We start from the raw sequence: 25,413 nt of genomic DNA on the forward strand, positions 1-25,413 counted from the left end.
CTGTCTGCCCACCATTTGTTTTTCTTTCCTTATTAAACCCATTTCTTACTTCTAGTCAAAAAGAGGAAAAAATGGGCCAAATGGGTGCCCGAGGGAAGAAGAGATGATTGTCATCAGGAGGTCAAGGAAAGAAAAATGGCATTTTGGATGTCTTTTTAATATCTTTATTAAATCAACACAGGTTAAACTGAAACATGGGCTCTCATATATTAGAAAAGAAAACAAACCATGATAACAGCTTTCATTATTATTGTCATGCAGTATAAACATACATTTTCTTTTCAATATTTTCCATTTTCTCCAGCATTACATAAATTGTTAAATTCCCACCTTCCCTGAAAACTCACTCGTCTTGTTGAACATCATTCTGCATGTATTTAACAACAAATTCTATTTATTTCTATGTAATTTGGTTCTTCTCTTTTCTAAAGATCCCACATCCAATTATTTTACCTCCTTTACAATATTTAAAACTTCTGCTGTGTTTGGCAAAGGTTTTGATTTCCATTTTCAAGTAAGTTCTCCAGTTCGATCCTCGGCTGGGGTGCCTTCTGTGTGGAGTCTGCATGTCCTCCCTGTGGTCGCGTGGGTTTCCTCCAGGTGCTCTGGTTTCCTCCCACATCCCAAAGACATGCTGTAGGTGGATTGGACACACTAAATTGGCCCTAGGCAGGAGTGCGTGCATGTGTGTGCCTTCTGTGGAAGGTTGGGTGCCGGGCTGGCAACTTGACACTGTAAAACTCCACTGCCAATCATGAGCAGACAGGTGATCCACTGTGGTGACCCCTAAATGGGAAAAGCCGAAAGAAGAAGAAGAAGAAGACTTTTATTGGCAGTGAATAGCATTAAACTTAATAGGGCCTTATTATGCCTAGGCAATTCAGATCCTATATTTCACCTCAAAGGAATAATTTCCTTAGCTACTACCATTTCTTCCACCAAAATTTCTAACAAAGTACTCTGTGGACAATCTTTAAAATCTGCCAACTTGTTATATTCCTCTAACCCATGCCTGTAGGCATACTTAATCTTTTTCTTAGTATTCCTGAAATCTTTACTACTTTGGTTAAGTTTTGCTTTCTGGCACAAGAGGGAACAATATTTTATACAAGGCTATGAGCTTATGTTTCTTGTTCTCTAACTTGTTGACTCTATTACCTCACCAGACTAGATGTTTTATATAGTTTTTGTTTTGCTTATGATAGAATGAGGCAGTTTTCTATTTTCAGTGATTTAATGGATCATATAATTCCTTAATTAGGGTTTAGTGTAATTGTTCAGGGATTCATGGTGATGGGATCATTTATGATTTTCAAAAAGGTTAATAAAATTTAATGTTGTTTTTTGCCAAAATCACTGAATGTAGTTGGATTACTGGGACTCAAAAGGCTGGTCCTGAAACAGACTGTGTTGTTAAATGGTCTGATTTAGCTAGGGAAGGGAATACATGTGGATTGAGCAGAGGACAAGGAAGCTAACTGAGGTATGGTCAGGGAGGTTTGTGCTTCTAATAGGGAGCCTAACTTCCTGGTCCAGGTATCTGGAGATGATGTGAAAAAAGACCTGAGCATACCAACTGTTGGAAGTGTAGCAGGATCAGCTGATATTTAGTTATATGAAATCCCCCAAAAAATGATAATTAGTGTGGCTTCCAGTTAGGGGAGCATGTTTAGGTATGTGATATGTTAAACTGGGGACATAGAAATCAACCTTTAATTGCCAATAAAGTACACATTTTCTTATGCTGAGAGTGATTTGGGCCTGTCATAAATCAAGTAATCCACAAAATGAAGCAGCTTTTCCCTCTGATCTCTGAGGAAGTGATTTTTAAAACAAAAACGTGTGGTGGAGCATTAATGTGCTGTGTTTCTGTGGAATAAAGTGGACTGAAGTGTGCTGAGCCATCTGTGAGTTTTTTTCACAATTTTCAAAGCTTGCCCTGCTCAAGGCTTTATTCTTTTGCCTGAAAAGCTGCTGAATTTTGTGGATTACAAGTTTTATTTGGAAGCTGCTGTGAATTTTGGTTTTGTCTGTCATAAATCAAGGTTAAGGTAAATTGAGATGAAATTTATAGGTATGATGTCTCCAACAAATATAGATATGCTCTCCTGCTGTTAGTGGTCTTGAAAAAGTGAGTGGGATGAACCCCTGAACAGGAGGAGTGCTTTCTGTAAATCAGAACCAAGTTTCAGCAGTTATGCTGATATGTAATGCCCTCCAGGTAAAGGGACGTTTCTAAGTCAGACATTTTGGTTTGAGGCTTCCTGTATTGAGCAGAGCCACCTGCCACCTGGCAGGCAGTAATTTGTCAGATTACAATGTTTAGGAATTTCACTTTGCCTAAGAAAGATACTTTGAGGGTGGAAAAGGTTTTTGCCAGTATAAGAAAGTCTTCAAAGTAACGCTGTGTCACATCCTTGGTGAAGCAGGAAGATCTGTGCATCATATTTTACCAGGATTTCACAAAGTGGATCACACTAGAGTGACAGCATTTATGTAGCCTTTCAGTGGCACCTAAGATGGTTGACTTGTATTGAGGCATCATCCTAGACAAGGTCAGAATACTACTCAACACAAGAGTATTCCCAATCTTAAGGTGTTAACATGAAAGTTTCATGATAATTTTACACATCTCCTGCAAGGAGGACTGTCTGAGATTGTTCACTATAACATGATCAATGATAACCCTAATCCATTGGTCATCCTGTCGTTTGTCAGACAAGTGATTGCAGTGTTTCAGAAAATGGAATCAGAGGTAATTAGAACAATTATATTATTATAATTATTATTACTATTATTATATATTTTAGCTGTAGGTTGTGTCTTAACAGCAATACCTTTTGTAACCACAGTAATTCCCTATAACAATATGTGCCGATGTGATGGTAGCATGGATGTTGGGGTATCTATCTAAGTAGTGGGGTTTCATAAATCTGAGTCTATGAGTGGTCCCATCATGTGTCTTGGGAGTCCCTGGCATTCTATTCTTTTTATATCATTTATATCATTTTGCCACCAAGACAACTGACCATCAAGCCTTCCTCCAACCATAAATTACATTATCTAAAGGAAGCATCCAGGCAGCCATAATGGCTTTTTTTGTACCCTCGCTGGCATTCTAAGCAATTGCAGCTTTTTTCTTTTATGGTCTAACTCTGCCCCTGGTCTGCACATGTGTATTCCAACAAAAGTGCCACCAGGGGCTACCGTCACTAACTTGAGAAATCATGATGCCCATTTTCTTCCCAGCACTGGCTCCCTGCATAATGATGGACCTCTGGTCTCCAGTTAAAACCATGTCATCACATTAGGGGAGTGAGCCAGACAAGAACCACTGTCTCTTGTCACCAGGATGAGCATGCCCCATCTTTCCTGCTTGCATCATCAAATGCCTGAGATGCTAGTCAAACTCAGGTTGCTTGGATTGTAGTCAGAGCTTCATCCCTTCTCCCCATTGGCACAGGCTACTTTGGCAGATGTTTTCTTGCCTACGCCATCATACATATACTTATGATTACTAACAGGATATGAGAGCAGGATGACACCACTTCCTGTATGTAAATGCATCTCTCACAGGTGAATTTTCTGCTAGGAAATAAGACTAGACTGTTGGTAAACATGAGGTAGTTAGTTGCAGTGGCATGGGGAAATATGGAAAGACATGGGAGATGAGGGTGGCTGAGGAAACAGAATTAATAGTCTGCGGCTCCAAAGTTGGCAGATGCATAAGTATTGCGAGATACTGATGGAAAAGTCTAGATGTGGTGATAGTAGATTGGTCATATGGGCTGAACTAGATACAGCAGTAAACTGTAACTAGGTTTAATGCCATTGCTAAGCGCTTGCACTGACAAGTGGACCAAACAGTGAGGGGATTGTGGTGCTACATGAAATTAATACAGCAAGTATGAGACCGATATAACTAAACTGCAGATATGAGATAACTCTAGATTTGCATATATGGACAGAACCAATGCAAACATTTCTGGAATGCTGTACACATGACATGACGAGAGCCAGTCCATGATCTTGAAAAAGAAGATGGGTTGCTGCTCGCTGATAATGTCACCCTGTCTTGGAAGTGGGGCTCAGTTTTGGTAGAAAACAAGAATGAAAAGTGTAAATGCTGACGAGTTGTATGTCGCTTGTGCAAAAAGTCACAGTATGTACTTTAAAAGTTGCTGCGTATCTGCAGTGAACTGTGTAAATCTTAAAAAGATATAAAGGACTGCATTTTTTTTCTTGGTTCTGATATCCCTCTATTTCATTTCTCCTTGTAACTAAACCTTGATTTGCTGAAATTATGAAGCTAGCTAACAGACTCAATGGCACAGATAGATGGGGCCTCTCTTATGACCCAAGTGACTGGGGTTTGATTTGCAGCTCCAACACTGGAGAAGCCAGGCAGGGTGGGAGGGACTGAAGGCTTGCTCACCTCTTGCAGGGGTGGGAATGGTTTGTTCGTACTCAGACACACAGTGGATGCTGTAATCTTTCTAGCAAGAAAAGGGAGCCATTTGAATGGAACAACCTTTACAGAAGTAACAGAATGTCCCCCATAGATGGCCTAATGTAAGCCCCTTCCCAGTGCCTAGCTAGGTTTGTGTACTTAAGGTCAGAGATAAAAATGAAACAAGTGTGAACCACCCGTAATGGCTGCCTAAATGATGTCTCCTCCTGGTCAACCCTTACCCCAGTCAAGGAGAACAAATCAGTCAGTTTGGCAGGAAGATGCTGATGGTCACCAACATGCAGCAGAGGAAAAAGCTACCAAAAAGTTTTTAGCCTGTTCAGAGCAGAGAATGAAGGCAGTCTGGTGCTACAGCATGATTAGCCATTCACAGAGGGGCTGCTACTGGGACATCTGTACTTGTGAATATTTGTTTTCACATAACTCATACGAGTGATGAGGAAAACTAAATAAGCAGTTTTTACTACTTAAACTTATTGTTATTTTTCACTAAATATAAGAGCTGCAGTAGATTATTTACAATAGTATTGCATATGTGCCTGAGCACACATGTATATACGGATTCACTTCAGAAGACTGAAAACCCACAATCTCTATTCCCATAAGTCTGACACCCAAAATCCTGAAAATTCAAAACTCCTGAATCCCAAAAGAATTAAAACACACAGGATACAAACACTGACTATAGACAAGACAAAGCATATTACTTTCCACCAAGTATGAGCAGGGGGGAAAGCCATCCTGCACCCCCCCATGTGCACTCCACAGACAAAAATGGCGAATGTACCATTACATGTTTCATGACTACATGTTGTAACTTTAGTGATGTTCCCTTCTAACTTGCTATTACTACAACATAAATCATGTTAGTGTAGCTTAGTGAATCTCAGAGTTGATATATTTAAGTAGCACTTGGTGTCGGGGGCACACATGGGGGGTGCAGGGGGGCTTGCTCCCTATTCATACTTGGTGAAAAGTAATACCCTTTGTCTTGTCTTTGTTTCTGTGTGGCCTTGTAGTGGAATATAGTCAGTGTTTGTATCCTGTGTGTTTTCAGTCTTTTGGGAGTCAGGATTTTGAATTTTCAGGATTTTGGGTGTCAATCTTAGGGATTCGAGATTGTGGGTTTTCAGTCTTCTGAAGTGAATCCATATATACACACACACACACACACACACACACACACACACACACCTACGTGCATACATATAAATAACTGAAAATAAAGAAAATCTTTTGCAAAATGATTCAATAATTAAAATATAGCAGTGTGATTATAGCTGTCCCACTGAAATCTTTAAGCAAACTGTAAATATACTTGTGCTGTATAACACATGTGAAATGGACGCTAGCACTCTGAGTGACTGATGATACTTATGTATGGAGATGGAGATGAATCTGGTGAGAGAAATTAAGGGTTTCTTACTACAACATCATAACAAAATAATTTCATAAAAATGCTAATACGCAAAATATACTACCGAAGTTAACCTGTACCCTGTGCATTAAAATCTATATGTGTGCCAATAACAGTCTTCCATCTTAATTGTGCCAGTTATACAAAATGAATACTGACATTTTATAGAGCTGATGACTATCTGTGAGAAAAATAGTAAAGAGACAAGTGAAAGAAACGAAGGGACATATATTATATATGATGCAGCAATATGTTTTCATTTACGAGAATTATTTGTCCTGTTGCATTAAGAATTAGAGATATCTTTTCATTAATGTTAAGTATTCATATGCAAAAATCATAAAAAGCGTCACATTGATTGTCATTCAGACTACAGGGCAAACTCAAAAATTAGACATGAATTGTGACATTGATATGAATTAGGCTTAGCTATACTGTTGGTGCAGTTAAATGTTCATAGTCACATCATGAATTAAACTCAAATAAAATATTTGTTTTCCTTTTAATGTCCATAGATAAACAAAAAAGCTGAAATAAGGACAAACATATTTTAATAAACTGATCATCAAGCTACAGCAATGCATTTATAGTTTCTACATTAAAATATTTACATTTTTTATTAACATACTTGAATTTCAGATTTGCCAATGATCCAAATGGTTGTTGAAAATTTATAGCAAAGGTAGCAATGAGCGATGAGTTAAGTTCAAAAATAACTTAGACCACAAACATGAAGGAGACAATTAACAACACAAATCTATCAGCAATTGGCAAAATTGTAAAATATCTAATGTAAAATTTATAAATTACCATCAAAATGTAAATGCATGCTACACAAAGCTGAAAATATAAAAAACATTCACTGCCAACAAAATATAAATGTATGCCCTGTTTAAGTTGTCATCTAAAAAAGCTAATTTCCTCAAATAAAAATGTGGGAGGTTGTTCACTTGTTTTATGTACAATTTTGAGATACTGTGCCTTTAAAAAGCAATTTTACATCTCTAGCGACACACACACACACACACACACACACACACACACACACACACACACACACACACACACACACACACACACACACATTGCTGCCTTACAGAGACTGGATCTCTGGTTTGATTCCAGGGGAGTGGCATTTTTTTTGGCTGTTGTTTGTTCTCCTTTTGTGGTCTTTTTTCTTTGCTGGTCTTCATGGCTATTCTACTGGTGGACATAGCTATAACTCGTAAGTTTTCACCACCCAAGCTTCAACTTGCAGACGATCAGAGTTCCTCCATAGGAAATCACTGTTGTGTGCCAGAAGTGATTGCTTTTGGAGGGGATTTTCCTCCTTTTTTGAGTAAGTCCAACCTCAGAGTTGATGTATATATATATATATATATATATATATATATATATATATATATACATGTGTGTGTGCGTGTGTATGTATATATATATATATATATATATATATATATATATATAAAATATATATCTGTGTGTGTGTGTGTGTGTATGTACGTAGATATGGATAGACAGACAGATAGATAGATACACACAGAAACTTGCATACATACACATGCACACATTTATCCTGCTTGATTTCTTGATGGAGAAGATTGGACCAATAATCCCAAAACAGAGGCACCAAAACAGACAGTTAAGTAACATCATGCAGCAATGCCAGGTCTGTTTGTAACAATCTAGAAGAACAGTAAAGAAATCATTTAGCTTTGCATTTACTATCAAAACTGTAACATACAGAGCACCCAGCATGGCCTACAAATACCTCACATTCGACACATAATGCTGTACTAGTTCTGATTTTGGTAATTTAATCTGCTTCATCAAACCTTCAGACTACAGTATCATTCTCACTAGCGCTTGCAGCAAAGTATTCAGTATACCGGGACTGTGTGATCACTGAGAAAATTCTTACGTCTGTCTGACATGGGAGCCAGGTAAGCCTATAAATACTCAAATCAGAATTAAAGGGACACTAGTTTCTATTACAGAAGAAGTATTATAAGTGGAACTCATCTGAGGACTATTTCAGTTTGGTAGGATCAATTTTATCCGGGTGATTGTGTGTGGCAACTTGATAACACACACTGAATTTCAACTTGGACTGTATACAGCTAGCATATATGGCCCAAAATGGAATGTATTTTGAATTTGTTTTTGAAGGTACTGTTCTTAAAGACTTTAACTCTTCTCACATTATATATGAAAACAGTTAGAGGAAGTATATTTGACCTGCAGCCATATTGTTTATTATTATACACACACACAAAAAAAAAAAAATTCATGGAGGCATTAACGTTTGTGAGTCAGAAGACAATTAGTCGTTTGAACACATTGTGATATTAGATGGGACTTCCACTAAAAGCCATTAAATAACCTAACCATTGCAGCACTTCAACAAAGGTCTTAACTTTCAATTTTTCATATTAATTAGAATAAATCTTATAACAGCAGTAAATAGTTTTATTTTTTCTCAGTTTCTGTAATGGGAGAGAGTAACCAAAAATAGTTGTTGTTTGTCTTTCGGCTTTTCCCGTTTAGGGGTCGCCATAGCGGAACTCCGGTCCGCTAATAATTGGCAGTTGGTTTTTATGGTGTCGAGTTGCCAGCCCGACTCCCAACTTCAATGAAGGCACGCCCATTCAGGCATGTCTTTCGGAACGCCACTAAAAGTATGATTTATTTGGCTTCAGTTTTTGTGTAAAGCACAAACTAGAAGTCTGAGATTATGTAATGCTCATTCTGAGAACAATATGGCTACTGTTGTCACTGAAAAATAGTTGTTTTGGAGGTTCTTGTAAACATAGGTATAGATGCGTCTACTAGACTAGTACTTTTATTTCAGAAAGATTGCATTAGTGGGGGAATGGTGAGCAACATCTGACTACATGACTTGAATATTAACAATTTGGACTGGAGATAATAAAACAATGAGCATATTGTTTCTTAACAAAAACAGAGACTAGGCAGTAAACTCCTAGAGCCAGCAAGAATGTATTTCTGATTGCAGCTGGAGAGAAGGACAACAGCAGTGTTACTTTCAGAAAATGTATCATCTCATCAGACCTGTTGATTTGTTGGTGGGAAAGGATATCAGACTACCTGGGATTATATTTGTGTTCATAATATGGGTAGTAGGGTAGGTATGTAGGTAGGCCATATACCTTAAGAGGAATAATAACACTTTAGATATGTTTATAGGCTCTTTAAATATTTTAGTATGCAGTAGATGTGTACCTTGTATACTGAATGTGCTCACCAATATCTTTCAATCTGCATATATTCAAATGAGATATATATTCAAATGAGTTCTATTGCATTTGCACATTTGATAACCAGTGGCTAAATGCATCCTGTTTATATTCCTGATTTTGGCCAGTTATTCATGTTTTCCAGACTCAAAAAATGTGACTTAGCATCAGCTAGAAATCACTTCTAAACAGTAACCTTGTTAGTCAGTACTATTTCGGTCAGTACAGCAGTTTCATAGCCTTTCCTTCCACTTCACTGTGAGTGTCTTATAGCTTAACATGACATAACACGCTTCCACTGTATTTAAAATCGAATGTTTCAGCTGTAATTATGAGCTGCTTATTGTCGTACTGTTGCACTGATATATATACCGGTGACAGCTTTGTTTGAGAAGTTGAGTCTGTATCTCAAATTTTATTTTGCATACCCCAATGCCTGCTAAGTATCAATCCACAAGGCATCGAATTAGCCCATTTGTTTTTTTATGAAGTAATAGCCAAGCACAGGGCAGCAATCAAGTTTTTTTCCTGCTATTTTCATCCCCTATAGCTCCTAACTCCCAGGCAGTCTCCCTCAAGCTCCACTAAGTTATCTACTTCAGGAAGAATCTGTGCCTCCAAACACGTTATTTCCCTGGTCTGCCTCTATGCAATGCACCTGCATGGCAGCGTGTGCTCAGTAGAATCATGCTCCATGGGTGTAATACCTAGTGCTCCCTGTAGCACTGTCATCCAAGCTACAAGCCAGAGTCAGTACCCTGCCCCCCCCCCCCCAATGGGTGAGCCAACAGTGGTCATTCACTTCCATTCTCCCCAACCCACACATTGCAACTCTCGAATCTATAGTCAAACACATGACTTCACCCTTCTCTGCCAAAGGGGTAGGTTATGTCAAGTATTATTATTTTTTACATTTTATTTTGTTTTTATGTATACATTCACTATGTACTGCCACACTACAAAATAAGGCCTTCAGAAGTTGGCCTACAGTTCACAATTTCATAATTAGATGGGGAGAGAACTCAAGCAGATTGGTTATATCACAGTACAAACCCTGCCCAAATGCTGCTACTGCTTGATTGAAAGGCAGGGACAGTCCTGTGCCAAATACAATACCGTATTATAATAGCTTTAAAAGTTTTTGTTTCTTAAAAGCAGAAGAATCTTTTCCTATATGGCAGAAGAAAGTTGATTAATAACAAAAATGAAAACAAAAGCAAAATCATTAAATGGGTTTAGTATTGTTTCTGGTTCATTACCAATCTTATTTTTTTTCTTTGCAAAATTTGCTGTTTTCTTTTAAAGCATTAATACTTCTTTCCCTTCAGATTGTTGCTTATCTATAATACACTTTTCCCTTTGTTGTACTCTCTCTGTCCTCCTATATAACTCTGGTAAATGAATCTTATATATCATTTATTTTTATGAAGGCAACTGCATGCTGTTTCGATTCCACTTTTGAAATTACATACATAACGGCAAAAAACAGATCTGCAGCTACTTTACAACATGTAAAAAGTCTGACACCCCTTAATCCCTGTATTTTGCAGTGTTGTTGTTTGTCTTTCGGCTTTTTCCCGGTAAGGGGTCGCCACAGCGAAACTCCGGTCCGCTAATGATCGGCAGTAGATTTTTTTTTATGAAATGCCGAGGTGCCAGCTTGACGCCCAACCTTCAACAAAGGCATGCCAATTTACGCATGCATGTCTTTTGAATGCTACCCAACTGCGGGGAGGACATGCAGACTCCACACAGAAGGCACTCCCAAGCGAAGTCGAGAATCGAACGGGAGAACCTCTTGCTGTGAGGTAACAATGCTACCGCCGTACCACCGCGGCGTACATGTATAAAATACTGGGCGGTGGTTCACAGATTGCATAGCTAGTGGCATTTGGGGGGTGACCATCCCACTTTACATGCTGCAACAGATGATGGAGATGTAGTGCCATTTTGTAAATGGACTTTTTCTGTAATGTATACTAAAACTGCATCTGCGTCTATATCTGTTACAGCACTTGGGGGAGCAACCACCTTCCAATTTGAGTTATTCATTTATATATTACTGTGCAGTGTTAATGGACTGTAGAGTCAGTGAGGAGGTTAAAGAATAACAGATGTAAATGCAGATGCATTTTTATATATCACCTTTAGACAGAGATGCATTTTTATTGTAATGGGCCACCCCTCAACCCCTCACCATTATTTCAACCCACATGTAAGGAATTGTAGAACTAGTTGAGAGATTGAGGACTAGCAGTCTTCCTTACATGCTAGCACAAGTGAAATTGGGAGTAATTAACTGTAACAAAATTGTTTGTCTTTTCGGCTTTTCCCAGTTAGGGGTCGCCACAGTGGAACTCTGGTCCGCTAATGATTGGCAGTAGATTTTCATGGTGCCGAGTTGCCAGCCTGATGCCCAACCTTCAGCAAAGGCAAGCCCATTCACGTATGTCTTTCGGAGGCCACTCGACCAGTGTTAAATGGATCTACTGTGAGGCATTAAAAGTATATTGTGACTTCAAGTGCCATTTCTAAATATTCACTTCATGGCGGCATTTATTTTGTAAATTAGTTATTTTGGTAGTTAATTGCTGACATTATTTATTTATTTATTTATGTATTTTAGTCATCCTGTAAGTACCTGTCATATGCAGCTGTCACTGTGTTAGTTATCTCTAACCACTTCTACACATATACAAAACAGAGATTTGGTGCTGAACTGCAATACACCCAAAGAGTGACCATGTCAGAAAAACATATACAAAGAGAATGATAAATATGTCAATAACAAGTAATTTATCAAGTCTGCATCTGATATGTGCATTAAAGAGAATGCAACCTCTAAAAGAAAATAGCTTCGAAAACAAAATGAGAAAAAAAAAATAGTCTTTCATAGGTAGGTATTAGGCTATCTGCCCGAAGGTATTTATAAGCCTAGCCAGAATTTGTTAGCATTCGCCGCCCCCTTAGATTAGTTCCCTGTGCCGCTGTCCAGCAGAGCCACTGAAGTGATCCCCGGGGTAAACTTTCTGTTTCCCATCTACTCGTCAAGGTTTCTTTTGAAGAGTGTTAGCAAGGAGCTCTGCCTAATGTAGATTGGAATCTTGTTCCAAAGCATGGGAAGTCTCTGGGACAGGAATCTATCCCTCCAGCACATCCTATTTATTGTTGCGGTGAGGTTTAGATCCCTTCATTTAAGAAATAAATCACAGCTGGCCCATGGTCGGGGTAGTTATGATTCAGAGTGCTAGCCAGGATACAGAAAGATTGAGCATCTACTGTCCACCATCCTGGGGAACCATATTAGGACATGTTGAGATCAGAAGCCAGTTGATGTCTGAACTCATGGGACTGACAGCAGAAATGTGATTTATGAGATTTGACATCAATGAACTCTTCCACCTTAGCACAAAAAAAGTCTTACTACTACTAGACAGCACATCTCTGCAGCACCTTTTGTGTGCTAAATTCAGGGACCATTGTCCCTTGTGGACTTGTCCAGAATCCAGGCTGCAAATCCTCTGTTGATGTGTGTGCGCGTGTGAGTGTGTGTATGTGTGTTTGTGTGTCTTGGGTAAGGCTGGCATCTAATGTTGAACATCCAAGAGAACTCCAGGAGAGGCTGACACATTCTATAAATAATTAACTAACAAAGGAAACCCTGAAGAAAAAAGGAAAAAGAAAGCAAGCAAGGAAGAAAGAACAGAAAGAAATACAAGTAAATACTAAACTAAAACAAAAGTTAAATCCTGATTGAAGAAGCATTGAAGAGGAAAAAGAAAGAAAGAAACGGGGAAATAAGGGAGGTATGAAGGCAGGCAGATAAATAAATCCCAAATGGTATTTCACCCACTCATTATGTTGAATATATAACAAGTTCTAAACATGCAGATGCCGCTGAAATGAGACAATAATACCAATATTACCATATTCTCAGCTATATATACCAGTATGCATGATACTGCTGCAAGCATTGTCAAAGGTCATAAAAAATGCAATGACTATAAAAGGCTGACAAACCTTCTGTGACCAATGTTCCCATGTACCACTGTCACTAACGACAAACTCAAAGATGGTCTCTTCTCCTTTTATAAAAGGAAGCTCTAATTTTGAAGAATGATTCTTTAAGAAAGTTTCCATTTTAGCTCTGTCTTCCAGTTCTAGAAGAGCACCTGCAGACCACATTATGGCAAAGACAAATAAACGGGCTAGATGTTCCTGGCTGAGCTGTTTATCATGTTCTGCATACAAAAGGCCCTGTAAAAAGCAAAAAAGTAAACATATGATCCTGCTCTGCCAAGGTATTAGTACAATATTAGCATTTAGCTCATGTATATGTACATACCTGTAAGAGGTCAATAGCTTGTTTTATGTACATGCATTCTAGAATCTGCATCTTTGGTATCACAGCAGTAAACAGAAAGTTTATCAAGTCCTAAAAGATAAACAAACACAAGAATTAAACAGAATATTCAGTTTGGTACATAATCGGTGAGACACAGAGAAATGTAACCTTGATATAAGCATTTCAATTTAGGGTATATTGAGGTAGACACAAGCACAGGTCCTCTCTACCACTGAAACATGATGATTCCTTTTCAAGTATATCAGCAAATACTACATTGTTATTGTCTCACCATGTCAAATACAAGGCAGAAGGATTCTTGGCCAATGAAATGACAGCTATGCAATTCATAAACGTAATTATCATCCCACTCTAAGCTACCACTGGAGAGTACATTACTGTATACTGATAGGAAGCCTGATATTCCATAGATTTAAATGGCATACTAAGAACTTCAGAGTTCCATGACAATTGCATAGAAGTGGTACCCCTACATGATGGCACACACATTACTACTGTATGTGCACCCTGCATATTATTAGTACAAGTATGATCAAGGAGCAGAGGCACAGATGATAGAAAGCCCAACAACAAAACCTATGAAGAGCAACGGGGCAGTTTGCAGAGCAGGGACATATGCAGCACAGTCTGCGCACCATGCAAAGTAACAAGGCTGTGTCTGCAAAGCTCAGCAAGGGAACAACAGCCTGAGCACCCTGCAGAATAAAGGGCAGAATACAAGGAGAGGGCAGGGGCATAAACGCCTGTGCACTCGCATAGTAACAGGATAGTTTGTAGGGAGGAGGAGTAGGGGAAATCCCAGCATGTACAACATTTAGAGTTACAGGACAATATGCATTGTTCAGAAAGGAGCATAAAGAGTCAAGGATACACAGTATCACAGCCTGTGTATCAATTTGCCACATGAGGGATTGGTATAAAGTGGGGATAGGGGAATCCCAGCATATGCACCCTTTAGATTAGTGGACAGTACGCATTGTTTGGAAAGGAGAATACATTCAAGGATACACAGTATTACCGCCTGCGTACCAAGCAGACTAACAGGGCAATTTTGAATTTTACAACCACCCAATTTCAATAATAAAAACAATGGGTTTACCTTCCATCTTGTTTCTACTGATATAATTAAAAACTCCTTAAAAAACTAAATCTACCACCTTAGCCGCTGACAAATTGCCACATGAATTTCTGAAAATAGCTGCTGATGCCATTGCATACCTTGTATCATTTCTTATCAACTGTTCAATATATGAAAATCTAGTCCCTGACATCTGGAAAATTTCTGAAATTATTACACTTCACAAAGGGGGGGGGATCAAAAGAGTTAACAAACGATAGACCTATAGCAATACTCTCATCTCTGTCCAAAATACTGAAGAGGTGTATATACACTCCAATTATAGATTACCTTATGACCCACAACCTTCTTACAAACACCCAACATGGCTTCAGGCCCTACCACAGCACCACAACAGCCCTATTGTCTTTTACTCACATAATGAACAACCATAGATATAATGGCAACTATGTCTCTGCTATCTTCCTTGACCTCTCCAAGGCATTTGATGTGGTTAACCACAACAAACTCATTAACTCCCTCTCTGAACTGAATCTTAGCAAATCCACCATTGCCTGGTTTAAAAGTTATTTATCCAATAGACAGCAAGCAGTACAGTGGAGGCAAGAACTCTTCTTTATTACCAGTCACCCCGTCTGTTCCCCAAGGCTCCATCCGTGGCCCTTTACTTTTCTCTAACTTCACAAACAACCTCCATACATCTACTCTATACACCTCTGTCATCCAATATGCTGATGACTCAGCACTAATCTGTTCCTCTCCTTCTCTCCAAGAACTGCAGTTACAAACACAGGCTTCTTTCCTTTCTGTAGAAGAATGGCTTACCAACTCTCAGCTAATACTAAACCCCAGTAAAACCAAACTTCTCATATTCCAGCCCACTACTCACACCACTCCCATATCCATGTTCACTATAATTTCTAACAACAAAACAAGTATCTCTCCTTTCACTCACACCATGCATCTAGGAGTTGAAATAGACTGTAACATGAAATTTGACACTCACATTTCACTGCCCGTAAAGAAAGTACACAAAAAACTAGGGGGACTATATAGAAACAAACAATTCCTCACTGGCAGCACCAGATCAAAAATAGCACAGACACATCTCATACCTACACTTCTATATGCCTCCCCAATCCTCACCAATCTTAGAAAATCAGATATAACATATATAATATATAAAGCTGAGGCCTGCTATAACAAAACTGCGAAGTTCACTACCAATTGCTCACAACTCACACACCACTGCTCAGCCATTAAAACAACTCAGCTGGCTTGAACTTCCCCATCTTCTCCTTTACCACCAACTTATACTAACCCATAAAATTCTTTACAACCCCAAAAAAAACCCGGCATTACAAAACCTAATACATGTCTACTCCAGTACTAGGGTCCTACGCTCCAGTAGCAAACCTCTCCTTCAAGTCACTAAAGCCAGCAACTCTGCGTGTGTCTCCCTTTACTCAAACTTTATAACCAAAAAATGGAACACTCTGCCCACTCACATATCAGCCACTACATCCTTAACTCAGTTTAAAAAATCCCTAAAAATGCACCTACAAGACAATTGGATTTGTAACTGTGACACCCCAGGCTAGTCATCTTCTGCTTACTCACTAAGGGTAGTTTCTCCCCCTTATCTACAGACAGTACATCTCTCTTTATTTTAAAGTATAGCTTCTTCTTACATCTCACTTCCTCTCAACAGTTCCTTCTGTTCTAAGTATAGACACTTGTAGTATACATCATATTATTATAGTACTGTATCTTACAGATGTTAATCAATTGTACAGCTTAAGGTGTTTCCAACTTTTTTTCTGTATAGTGTTTTTATTTCATCTTACAATAGTTGTACATGTTAAAACATTATTATCCTAATATGATTAGATGTGAAATGTTATAGGGCTATGCTTCTGTACCTGTGAAATTGTACTTTACTAATCTGTGTTACATGTGAAGCACTTCTCCCCACGCCTCCGCTGAAAAAGGACTTCTGTCTAGTTGGACATTCCCAATAAACAAATGCAAAATAAAATCAATAAATAAATAAATTTACCACATGAGGGACTTTGTGTACTATTTACAATATAGTTTAACCTGTGTATACTTGCTAGACCTCTCAATTGTCCCTGATTTTTAGTGACATCCCTAATTTTGACTCATATTTTAGCTCTGTCTCTCTTAATCCTCCTTAAAACTGTTGACTTTTGACGAAAAGTTGGTGAATCACACTTACTAAATAATGACAACAATTAAAATGATAGACTCCTTTTACTTCAGAAAATGTATATTGATTCACATCTCTTATTCTGTCAATATCTCAGCTTAATACTACTAATATTTTAATAGTGTCCTTGATTGTCCCTGATTCATGTGAGATTTCTCCCGGACTGGTTGAGAGCTATAGCACTTGCATTTGTTCCCCTATCCTGCAGTGGGCACACACACTTGTTTGATTTACCATTGAGGTGTGACAAACAAAATGCTGTCCATGTAGTACATACAGAATAAGATAGAACCAAGCCCTATAACACACTATAATACATACATTTAAGTGCTAGGGATGCAGGGTTTATGTCCCTTTGTACTTGATTTTTTTTCACTTATATCTTTTTTAACATACGATCCTTGGTGTCTAGTGGTGGTGCAGAGGGCTAATATCCTCTGTGAGAGACAAGATGGTATAGGGTTCAAATCTCTTTAAGGCACTCTACTTATCCCTGGTGTCTAGAGGTTTCCCACAAAAAGTTTTCTATTTTTTTTTTTTTTTTTCAATGCTTCCCTTTAAGACACACCATATATAGTATCACTGGAGCCTAATGTTCTCACCTGAACCACACCTTCTGAGTTATCCCTGGTGTCTAGTGAATGCCCACATCCCCACTATGTTTTTGTGCCTCTAAGGCTAGATATGTAAAAAGTTCTCTCTCTCTCTCTCTGGTGCCTAGTGTATCCCCAGCCCATGTCATGTTTCAATACCTTTCAGGCATGTTATGAAACATTATCCCAGGTGTCTAGTGTTCTCCCTTACCCTGCATACTTTTGTGGCACTTAGATTAAAACTTATCCCTGGTGGCTAGTGGATCCCACACCCCCAGTCCTCACTCTGTTCACATGCCACTCAGGCATGAGTTTAAAGTTTACCCCTGGTGTCTAATGCTTCCTCCCACTCCCTGATCCTCATTCTGTTTGAGTGCTGCTCAGGCTTTAGTTTAAAGAGGTATCCCTGGTGGCTAGAGGTTCCCCTACCCATTGTTTCAGGCTCTGCTCATTAGCCTAGGGGTGTGTGGATATATGACAGACACCCCCTCCCACACACACACACACACACACACACACACACACACACACACACACACACACACACACACCCAATACAGCTCCTTCCCCACTCAGTCTCACTCATAGACACATTTATCTATTCAGCCATACACATACATGCTCACAGACACACGCACACAATGTAAAGGTACTTCACCAGCTAAAACTAACACATAAATTTCCAGCCTTCTTACTTCTGATGCAAAATAGGCCACTGCTTTTAATGCACTCATGCTAAGACTTGAATATGAGCTCTCTATTTTCAAATACAGCTCCACCCAAAATTTCTCATTACTTCACAAAACAGAAAACAGAAATACAGCGATTTATACATGTCTTACACTGGAATGAACACCACTGCACTGTTATCAAACAAAGGACTTCCTTCTTTCTTAACACTTCAGTCTTCAAGCTCATTCATGACTTACACTGTTCTAGGCTCAAACACAAATGAGAATCATGATGGGATCTTACTACACAACCCCCCCCCCACCCGTAAAACTGGCCTTAGGCAAAAATGTATTGTCTAAATTTGTCCTATCCTCTGCCAGAGGAGATAAGACAAAATGACCCTATTTCACAATTTCACAGACGACTGAAACTGCAACTCCTTAATCAATACAAATGCTCCTGCTATAAAGACAATAGCTAAAGAAATCATAATCTTAGATTATAAGGTACAGTAGAGAGTCGATTATCAGAACAGTCAATTATCAGAACTAGCCTTCCAAAGTTTTTTGGTGGGAAAAATCATAAAGTCTGAAAGTGTAAACATTATATGTATTTGCCTGAGCATATTTTTGAGCTTGTAGTCAGCTCGTGTGTGAAAAATATTCTTTATTGTCCATTGGAATCACTGAATGGTTGAAAAGTGCATTCCTGCATGCAGAAAAAAAACAAGATTTCAGAATTTGTTACCCAGTTCAATTATATGTTTGATTATCCGAACAATTTGATTATCCAAACTACCCTAGGTCCAAATTAGTTTGGATAATCGACTCTCTACTGTACTTAGTAATACTAGGAGATCACATCACTACAGTGTTAGTTTACTACTTTTCCGTTACTACTACTTGTTGCAAACCCACTGTGAAACTAAATAATATTTTTTTTGTAAATATTGTATGTAGACACTGTTCTCACCATACATTGTATGCCTTCTGTAAACTGCTTAGTCAGCAATGTAAATAAACCTTATTTTTCATGTACAATTATTCACAAATTGTTTTTGTACTTGCCAAATGTGTCTGAAAAGGATTTTTGAGCCACTCTAAAACTATAACAAATCAATAAATGAATGGATAAATAAATAGATCTCAAGACTGTAATCAACTAACTATCCCCGATGCATCCCTGTTATGCTACAGGATCATCCTGACACCTTCTCTGTATTTTACTGCTAACCATGCCCTCATTTCCTCCTCTTCATCCCCCCGTCCTATCCAAAAATCTCCCACAAATTCACATCACTTTTCTATCTTCCTCCACTTTTTTTCCCTGCTCTTTATATTCCTACTTTTCTACTACTGTCTCCTTAAAGACTTGCTACATGCAATACTAATTGTGTAACATCGTACATCACACAGTATGTCTTCGCTCATACTATTTGCCTGTAGAACTTGTACCATAACACTCCTTCTCTTATGACACCTACATGACTATTACTAATATATTAATCTCTCTAACAGCCAATAGATTTCTCCTTCTTAGGTATTCATTATGTGACTCTAGCGTATATGGATTGTTTGAACATTACTCCAGGTTTAATTGTCCTAAAACCTCAACTGCTGTATTTGTAGCGCCACAAAAATTCTAACAACTGCAAACTTTTCAAATGGTCAAAATCTGTATTGCTTTTTTTTTTTATTTTATTTTATTTAGAATGTGTTGACCGGGAAAGTCCAACTAGGACAGGGCCTATTTTCAGTGGAGGCCCCAAGGAGAAATGTTCCAGATGCATGTCTTATTGTTTATAATAATCCCTATGATTCACTTGTACAATAATATTCATGTCTTTGTTTGTATAGTAATGTTGATATCTTAGTTTGTATTCTAATGTCCATGTTTCATTCTAATACTATGGAGCTTTTCTCCCCTGGCCTCCACTGGAAAGTGGTTACTTACCCACGCGGACTTTCCTGGTAAAGAAAACCAAATCAATAATACATAAATACGGCAGGTTGAGCTTAACAGCGCTCAGAATCAAAACCAAAAAGGGTACCATGTTTGAAGATTATGCTGAGTTTCTATACACGTGTGTTGCATGAATAATCTAAAGGATGTAGTCTGATTAAACAGCTAAACTTCAAATGGTTATTGAAGACTTAAAGTCTGAAAAGTGGTGCAGTACATTATATACACATGATTATGACTATCCCTTATAATCTCAATGGTTGCAACTACCTTGCAAATCGGGGGCTAATCTGCTGAGTCAGGAATCACACTTCTGAAGCTCTATGCCTAAAAAAGTACTGGCCTTCAAAAAATTGCATCATGGGGGTGTGTGGCCAAGATGCCAGTCTGATAGCAGCAGAAATCCATAGCTCTGCTTAGATTTTAATATCCTGTCAGGAAATATACTGTAATGTTTAGAAATAAATCTATCTAAAAGTATACTGAAAGATAGATTAACATAGACTCTTTATTATTTTCTAAAAATGAATACATAGTCAAGAGAATTTTTAATTATGCTTGTCAAGAAATGTTCTACTGGAGATCTCAAGATGAGCAACTCGAAGACCCCACACCAGAAGAGTGCAGTGAAGAAAGAACTACATCTTATAATAACAAACATCCAAGAACTGTCACTAAAAACATGAGCAACGTGAAGAACCCACACCAGGAGAGTGCAGTGAAGAAAGAACTACATCTTATAATAACAAACATCCAAGAACTGTCACTAAAAACATGAGCAACGTGAAGAACCCACACCAGGAGAGTGCAGTGAAGAAAGAACTACATCTTATAATAACAAACATCCAAGAACTGTCACTAAAAACATGAGCAACGTGAAGAACCCACACCAGGAGAGTGCAGTGAAGAAAGAACTACATCTTATAATAACAAACATCCAAGAACTGTCACTAAAAACATGAGCAACGTGAAGAACCCACACCAGGAGAGTGCAGTGAAGAAAGAACTACATCTTATAACAACAAACATCCAAGAACTGTCACTAAAAACATGAGCAACGTGAAGAACCCACACCAGGAGAGTGCAGTGAAGAAAGAACTACATCTTATAATAACAAACATCCAAGAACTGTCACTAAAAACATGAGCAACGTGAAGAACCCACACCAGGAGAGTGCAGTGAAGAAAGAACTACATCTTATAATAACAAACATCCAAGAACTGTCACTAAAAACATGAGCAACGTGAAGAACCCACACCAGGAGAGTGCAGTGAAGAAAGAACTACATCTTATAATAACAAACATCCAAGAACTGTCACTAAAAACATGAGCAACGTGAAGAACCCACACCAGGAGAGTGCAGTGAAGAAAGAACTACATCTTATAATAACAAACATCCAAGAACTGTCACTAAAAACATGAGCAACGTGAAGAACCCACACCAGGAGAGTGCAGCGAAGAAAGAACTACATCTTATAATAACAAACATCCAAGAACTGTCACTAAAAAACATGAGCAACGTGAAGAACCCACACCAGGAAAGTGCAGTGAAGAAAGAACTACATCTTATAATAACAAACATCCAAGAACTGTCACTAAAAACATGAGCAACGTGAAGAACCCACACCAGGAGAGTGCAGTGAAGAAAGAACTACATCTTATAATAACAAACATCCAAGAACTGTCACTAAAAACATGAGCAACGTGAAGAACCCACACCAGGAGAGTGCAGTGAAGAAAGAACTACATCTTATAATAACAAACATCCAAGAACTGTCACTAAAACATGAGCAACGTGAAGAACCCACACCAGGAGAGTGCAGTGAAGAAAGAACTACATCTTATAATAACAAACATCCAAGAACTGTCACTAAAAACATGAGCAACTTGAAGAACCCACACCAGGAGAGTGCAGTGAAGAAAGAACTACATCTTATAATAACAAACATCCAAGAACTGTCACTAAAAACATGAGCAACGTGAAGAACCCACACCAGGAGAGTGCAGTGAAGAAAGAACTACATCTTATAATAACAAACATCCAAGAACTGTCACTAAAAACATGAGCAACGTGAAGAACCCACACCAGGAGAGTGCAGTGAAGAAAGAACTACATCTTATAATAACAAACATCCAAGAACTGTCACTAAAAACATGAGCAACGTGAAGAACCCACACCAGGAGAGTGCAGTGAAGAAAGAACTACATCTTATAATAACAAACATCCAAGAACTGTCACTAAAAACATGAGCAACGTGAAGAACCCACACCAGGAGAGTGCAGTGAAGAAAGAACTACATCTTATAATAACAAACATCCAAGAACTGTCACTAAAAACATGAGCAACGTGAAGAACCCACACCAGGAGAGTGCAGTGAAGAAAGAACTACATCTTATAATAACAAACATCCAAGAACTGTCACTAAAAACATGAGCAACGTGAAGAACCCACACCAGGAGAGTGCAGTGAAGAAAGAACTACATCTTATAATAACAAACATCCAAGAACTGTCACTAAAAACATGAGCAACGTGAAGAACCCACACCAGGAGAGTGCAGTGAAGAAAGAACTACATCTTATAATAACAAACATCCAAGAACTGTCACTAAAAACATGAGCAACGTGAAGAACCCACACCAGGAGAGTGCAGTGAAGAAAGAACTACATCTTATAATAACAAACATCCAAGAACTGTCACTAAAAACATGAGCAACGTGAAGAACCCACACCAGGAGAGTGCAGTGAAGAAAGAACTACATCTTATAATAACAAACATCCAAGAACTGTCACTAAAAACATGAGCAACGTGAAGAACCCACACCAGGAGAGTGCAGTGAAGAAAGAACTACATCTTATAATAACAAACATCCAAGAACTGTCACTAAAAACATGAGCAACGTGAAGAACCCACACCAGGAGAGTGCAGTGAAGAAAGAACTACATCTTATAATAACAAACATCCAAGAACTGTCACTAAAAACATGAGCAACGTGAAGAACCCACACCAGGAGAGTGCAGTGAAGAAAGAACTACATCTTATAATAACAAACATCCAAGAACTGTCACTAAAAACATGAGCAACGTGAAGAACCCACACCAGGAGAGTGCAGTGAAGAAAGAACTACATCTTATAATAACAAACATCCAAGAACTGTCACTAAAAACATGAGCAACGTGAAGAACCCACACCAGGAGAGTGCAGTGAAGAAAGAACTACATCTTATAATAACAAACATCCAAGAACTGTCACTAAAAACATGAGCAACGTGAAGAACCCACACCAGGAGAGTGCAGTGAAGAAAGAACTACATCTTATAATAACAAACATCCAAGAACTGTCACTAAAAACATGAGCAACGTGAAGAACCCACACCAGGAGAGTGCAGTGAAGAAAGAACTACATCTTATAATAACAAACATCCAAGAACTGTCACTAAAAACATGAGCAACGTGAAGAACCCACACCAGGAGAGTGCAGTGAAGAAAGAACTGCATCTTATAATAACAAACATCCAAGAACTGTCACTAAAAACATGAGCAACGTGAAGAACCCACACCAGGAGAGTGCAGTGAAGAAAGAACTACATCTTATAATAACAAACATCCAAGAACTGTCACTACAAATGGACAAATTTGAAAACAAAATGGATATTATCAAACAAGAGTGCAGTAAACAGCTGGAACTTGTAAATGGAATAAATCAAAAAAAAATCAATCTGAACAGATTTCTTGCCTTAGAGGAAACAGAGACTGACCTAGATACTAGAGTGACAGAAAATGAACATTACAATGAATTTCTTCTGAAACAAAACACCAAGCTGATTGATAAACTGGAAGACCTTGAAAGTAGATCAAGGAGGACAGTTAGCCTAATATGAATAAGAATATATGGAATTCCTGAGAAAGAAGAGGGTTCAGTTCCTCAATAATTGGTTTTCATCAGCACTAAACATGCCTGAATCCCTCTCTTTTGGAATTGAGAGGGATCATCAGTCCCTGGCAAATCCAGCTTCATCTCTGAGTTCATCTAACCCCAGGTCTATAATAGTGAGCTTTATTTCCTCACAAGACAAGGACTTAGTGCTGAAATCAGCTTGGACTAATTCCCCTATCAAAATGGGTAAAAAAGTTATTAATTTTGGCAATTACTACACCTCTAAAGTCATATCCAGAAGAAAGGAGTGTGTTCCTCTAATTAAGTCCTTGAAAAAAGCCAATATTAAAGCTCAAATTCTTTTTCCTGTAAGAATAAAAATCACCTTGTCAGAAGCAGTGAAGATCTTTGATTCCCTACAAGAAGCAGTAGAATTTATCCAAAAGAAGAAAATACTGTCAGTCATAGAAGAAATGGAATGATCATCCCAGAGTCTGAAGAGACAGCCAACAAAAAAATGGATGGTCTGTGAAGGAAGGAGCAAACAAAACTAAGAAACTAAAGGACAAATGAACAAATTCCTTCTAATTTTAAATGCTTTGTTTCTACGGTTATCACCCGTCCTGTTGTCAGTGGGACACTCACGGGTTGAGCCTTCTCATCCCGTTGCCTGCACTGTCAAGTAGTGAGACTTTAAAAGTCCCGTTTTCCAATGCACAGTAAATTGCCGTAGAAAAGCCGAAAATACGTCTGGGTTTTCCACGGCAATGCGATGATGTCACCAACCCAGACCTGCAAGTTAGAGGTATACCTTGTTAGGTCCGGGTGGTGTAAATCATGCAGCAATTGGCTAAAAGGATTGAAGGGGGCAGGGATTCAACTTGGAAGAGCCCTACAAAGATCGCAGCTGTAGATCAGTTTTGTATTACCGCTTCTACAGCTGCTATAATTTAAGGACTGAGATTTGCCAGCCAGCAAGGAAGCCAGCCAGCCAGCAAAGAAGTCAGCAAGCCACTTAGCAAAGAAGCCAGCCAGCCAGCCAACCAACAAGGAAGCCAGCCAGCCAGCTAACCAGCAAGGAAGCCAGCCAGCAAGGAAGTCAGCCAGCCAGCCACTCCAGCAGGTAGGAAGCCTGCTAGCCAGTCCAGCAGGCAGGGAGCTAGTCATCCAGCCAGCTAGTCCAGCAGGCAGGGAGCCAGTCATGCAGCCAGCCATTCCAGCAGGAAGGAAGCCAGCTAGCCCAGCAAAGACTGTGATAGTGGCAAGTACATAGAATTTTGTCACTCTAGTTATTTAAAATGGGAATATTGTGCTTTATTTAAGTTTTTAATGTTTAGAGGTAAATGGGGGTGTAGTACACAGTATTTAAATCTGTGCAGTGGTAATTTTGAGATTTCCAAGTAGTAATTTAAAATGGGAATATTGTGCTTAATTTAAATTTGAGTTTTTAATGTTTAGAGGTAGATGGGGGTACAGTACACAATATTTACAT

General features: G+C 38.6%; 1 protein-coding gene across 1 annotated transcript in view; it reads right to left on the minus strand.

Moving 5' to 3' along the window:
- The window catches only part of LOC122796791 (dynein axonemal heavy chain 5-like), a 2,204,633-nt gene that overhangs the window by 882,549 nt on the left and 1,296,671 nt on the right, over nucleotides 1-25,413 (minus strand). Inside the window, exons 48-49 of the mRNA XM_044065521.1 lie at nucleotides 13,491-13,580; nucleotides 13,166-13,402 (exon numbers count right to left, since the gene is read on the minus strand). Of these exons, the coding sequence (XP_043921456.1) occupies nucleotides 13,166-13,402; nucleotides 13,491-13,580 (327 nt within the window). The remainder of the gene's footprint in view (nucleotides 1-13,165; nucleotides 13,403-13,490; nucleotides 13,581-25,413) is intronic.

The sequence above is a fragment of the Protopterus annectens genome, chromosome 3.part0, assembly GCF_019279795.1.
Source record: "Protopterus annectens isolate FY-2018-M chromosome 3.part0, PAN1.0, whole genome shotgun sequence".
Taxonomy (NCBI): Eukaryota; Metazoa; Chordata; order Ceratodontiformes; family Protopteridae; genus Protopterus; species Protopterus annectens.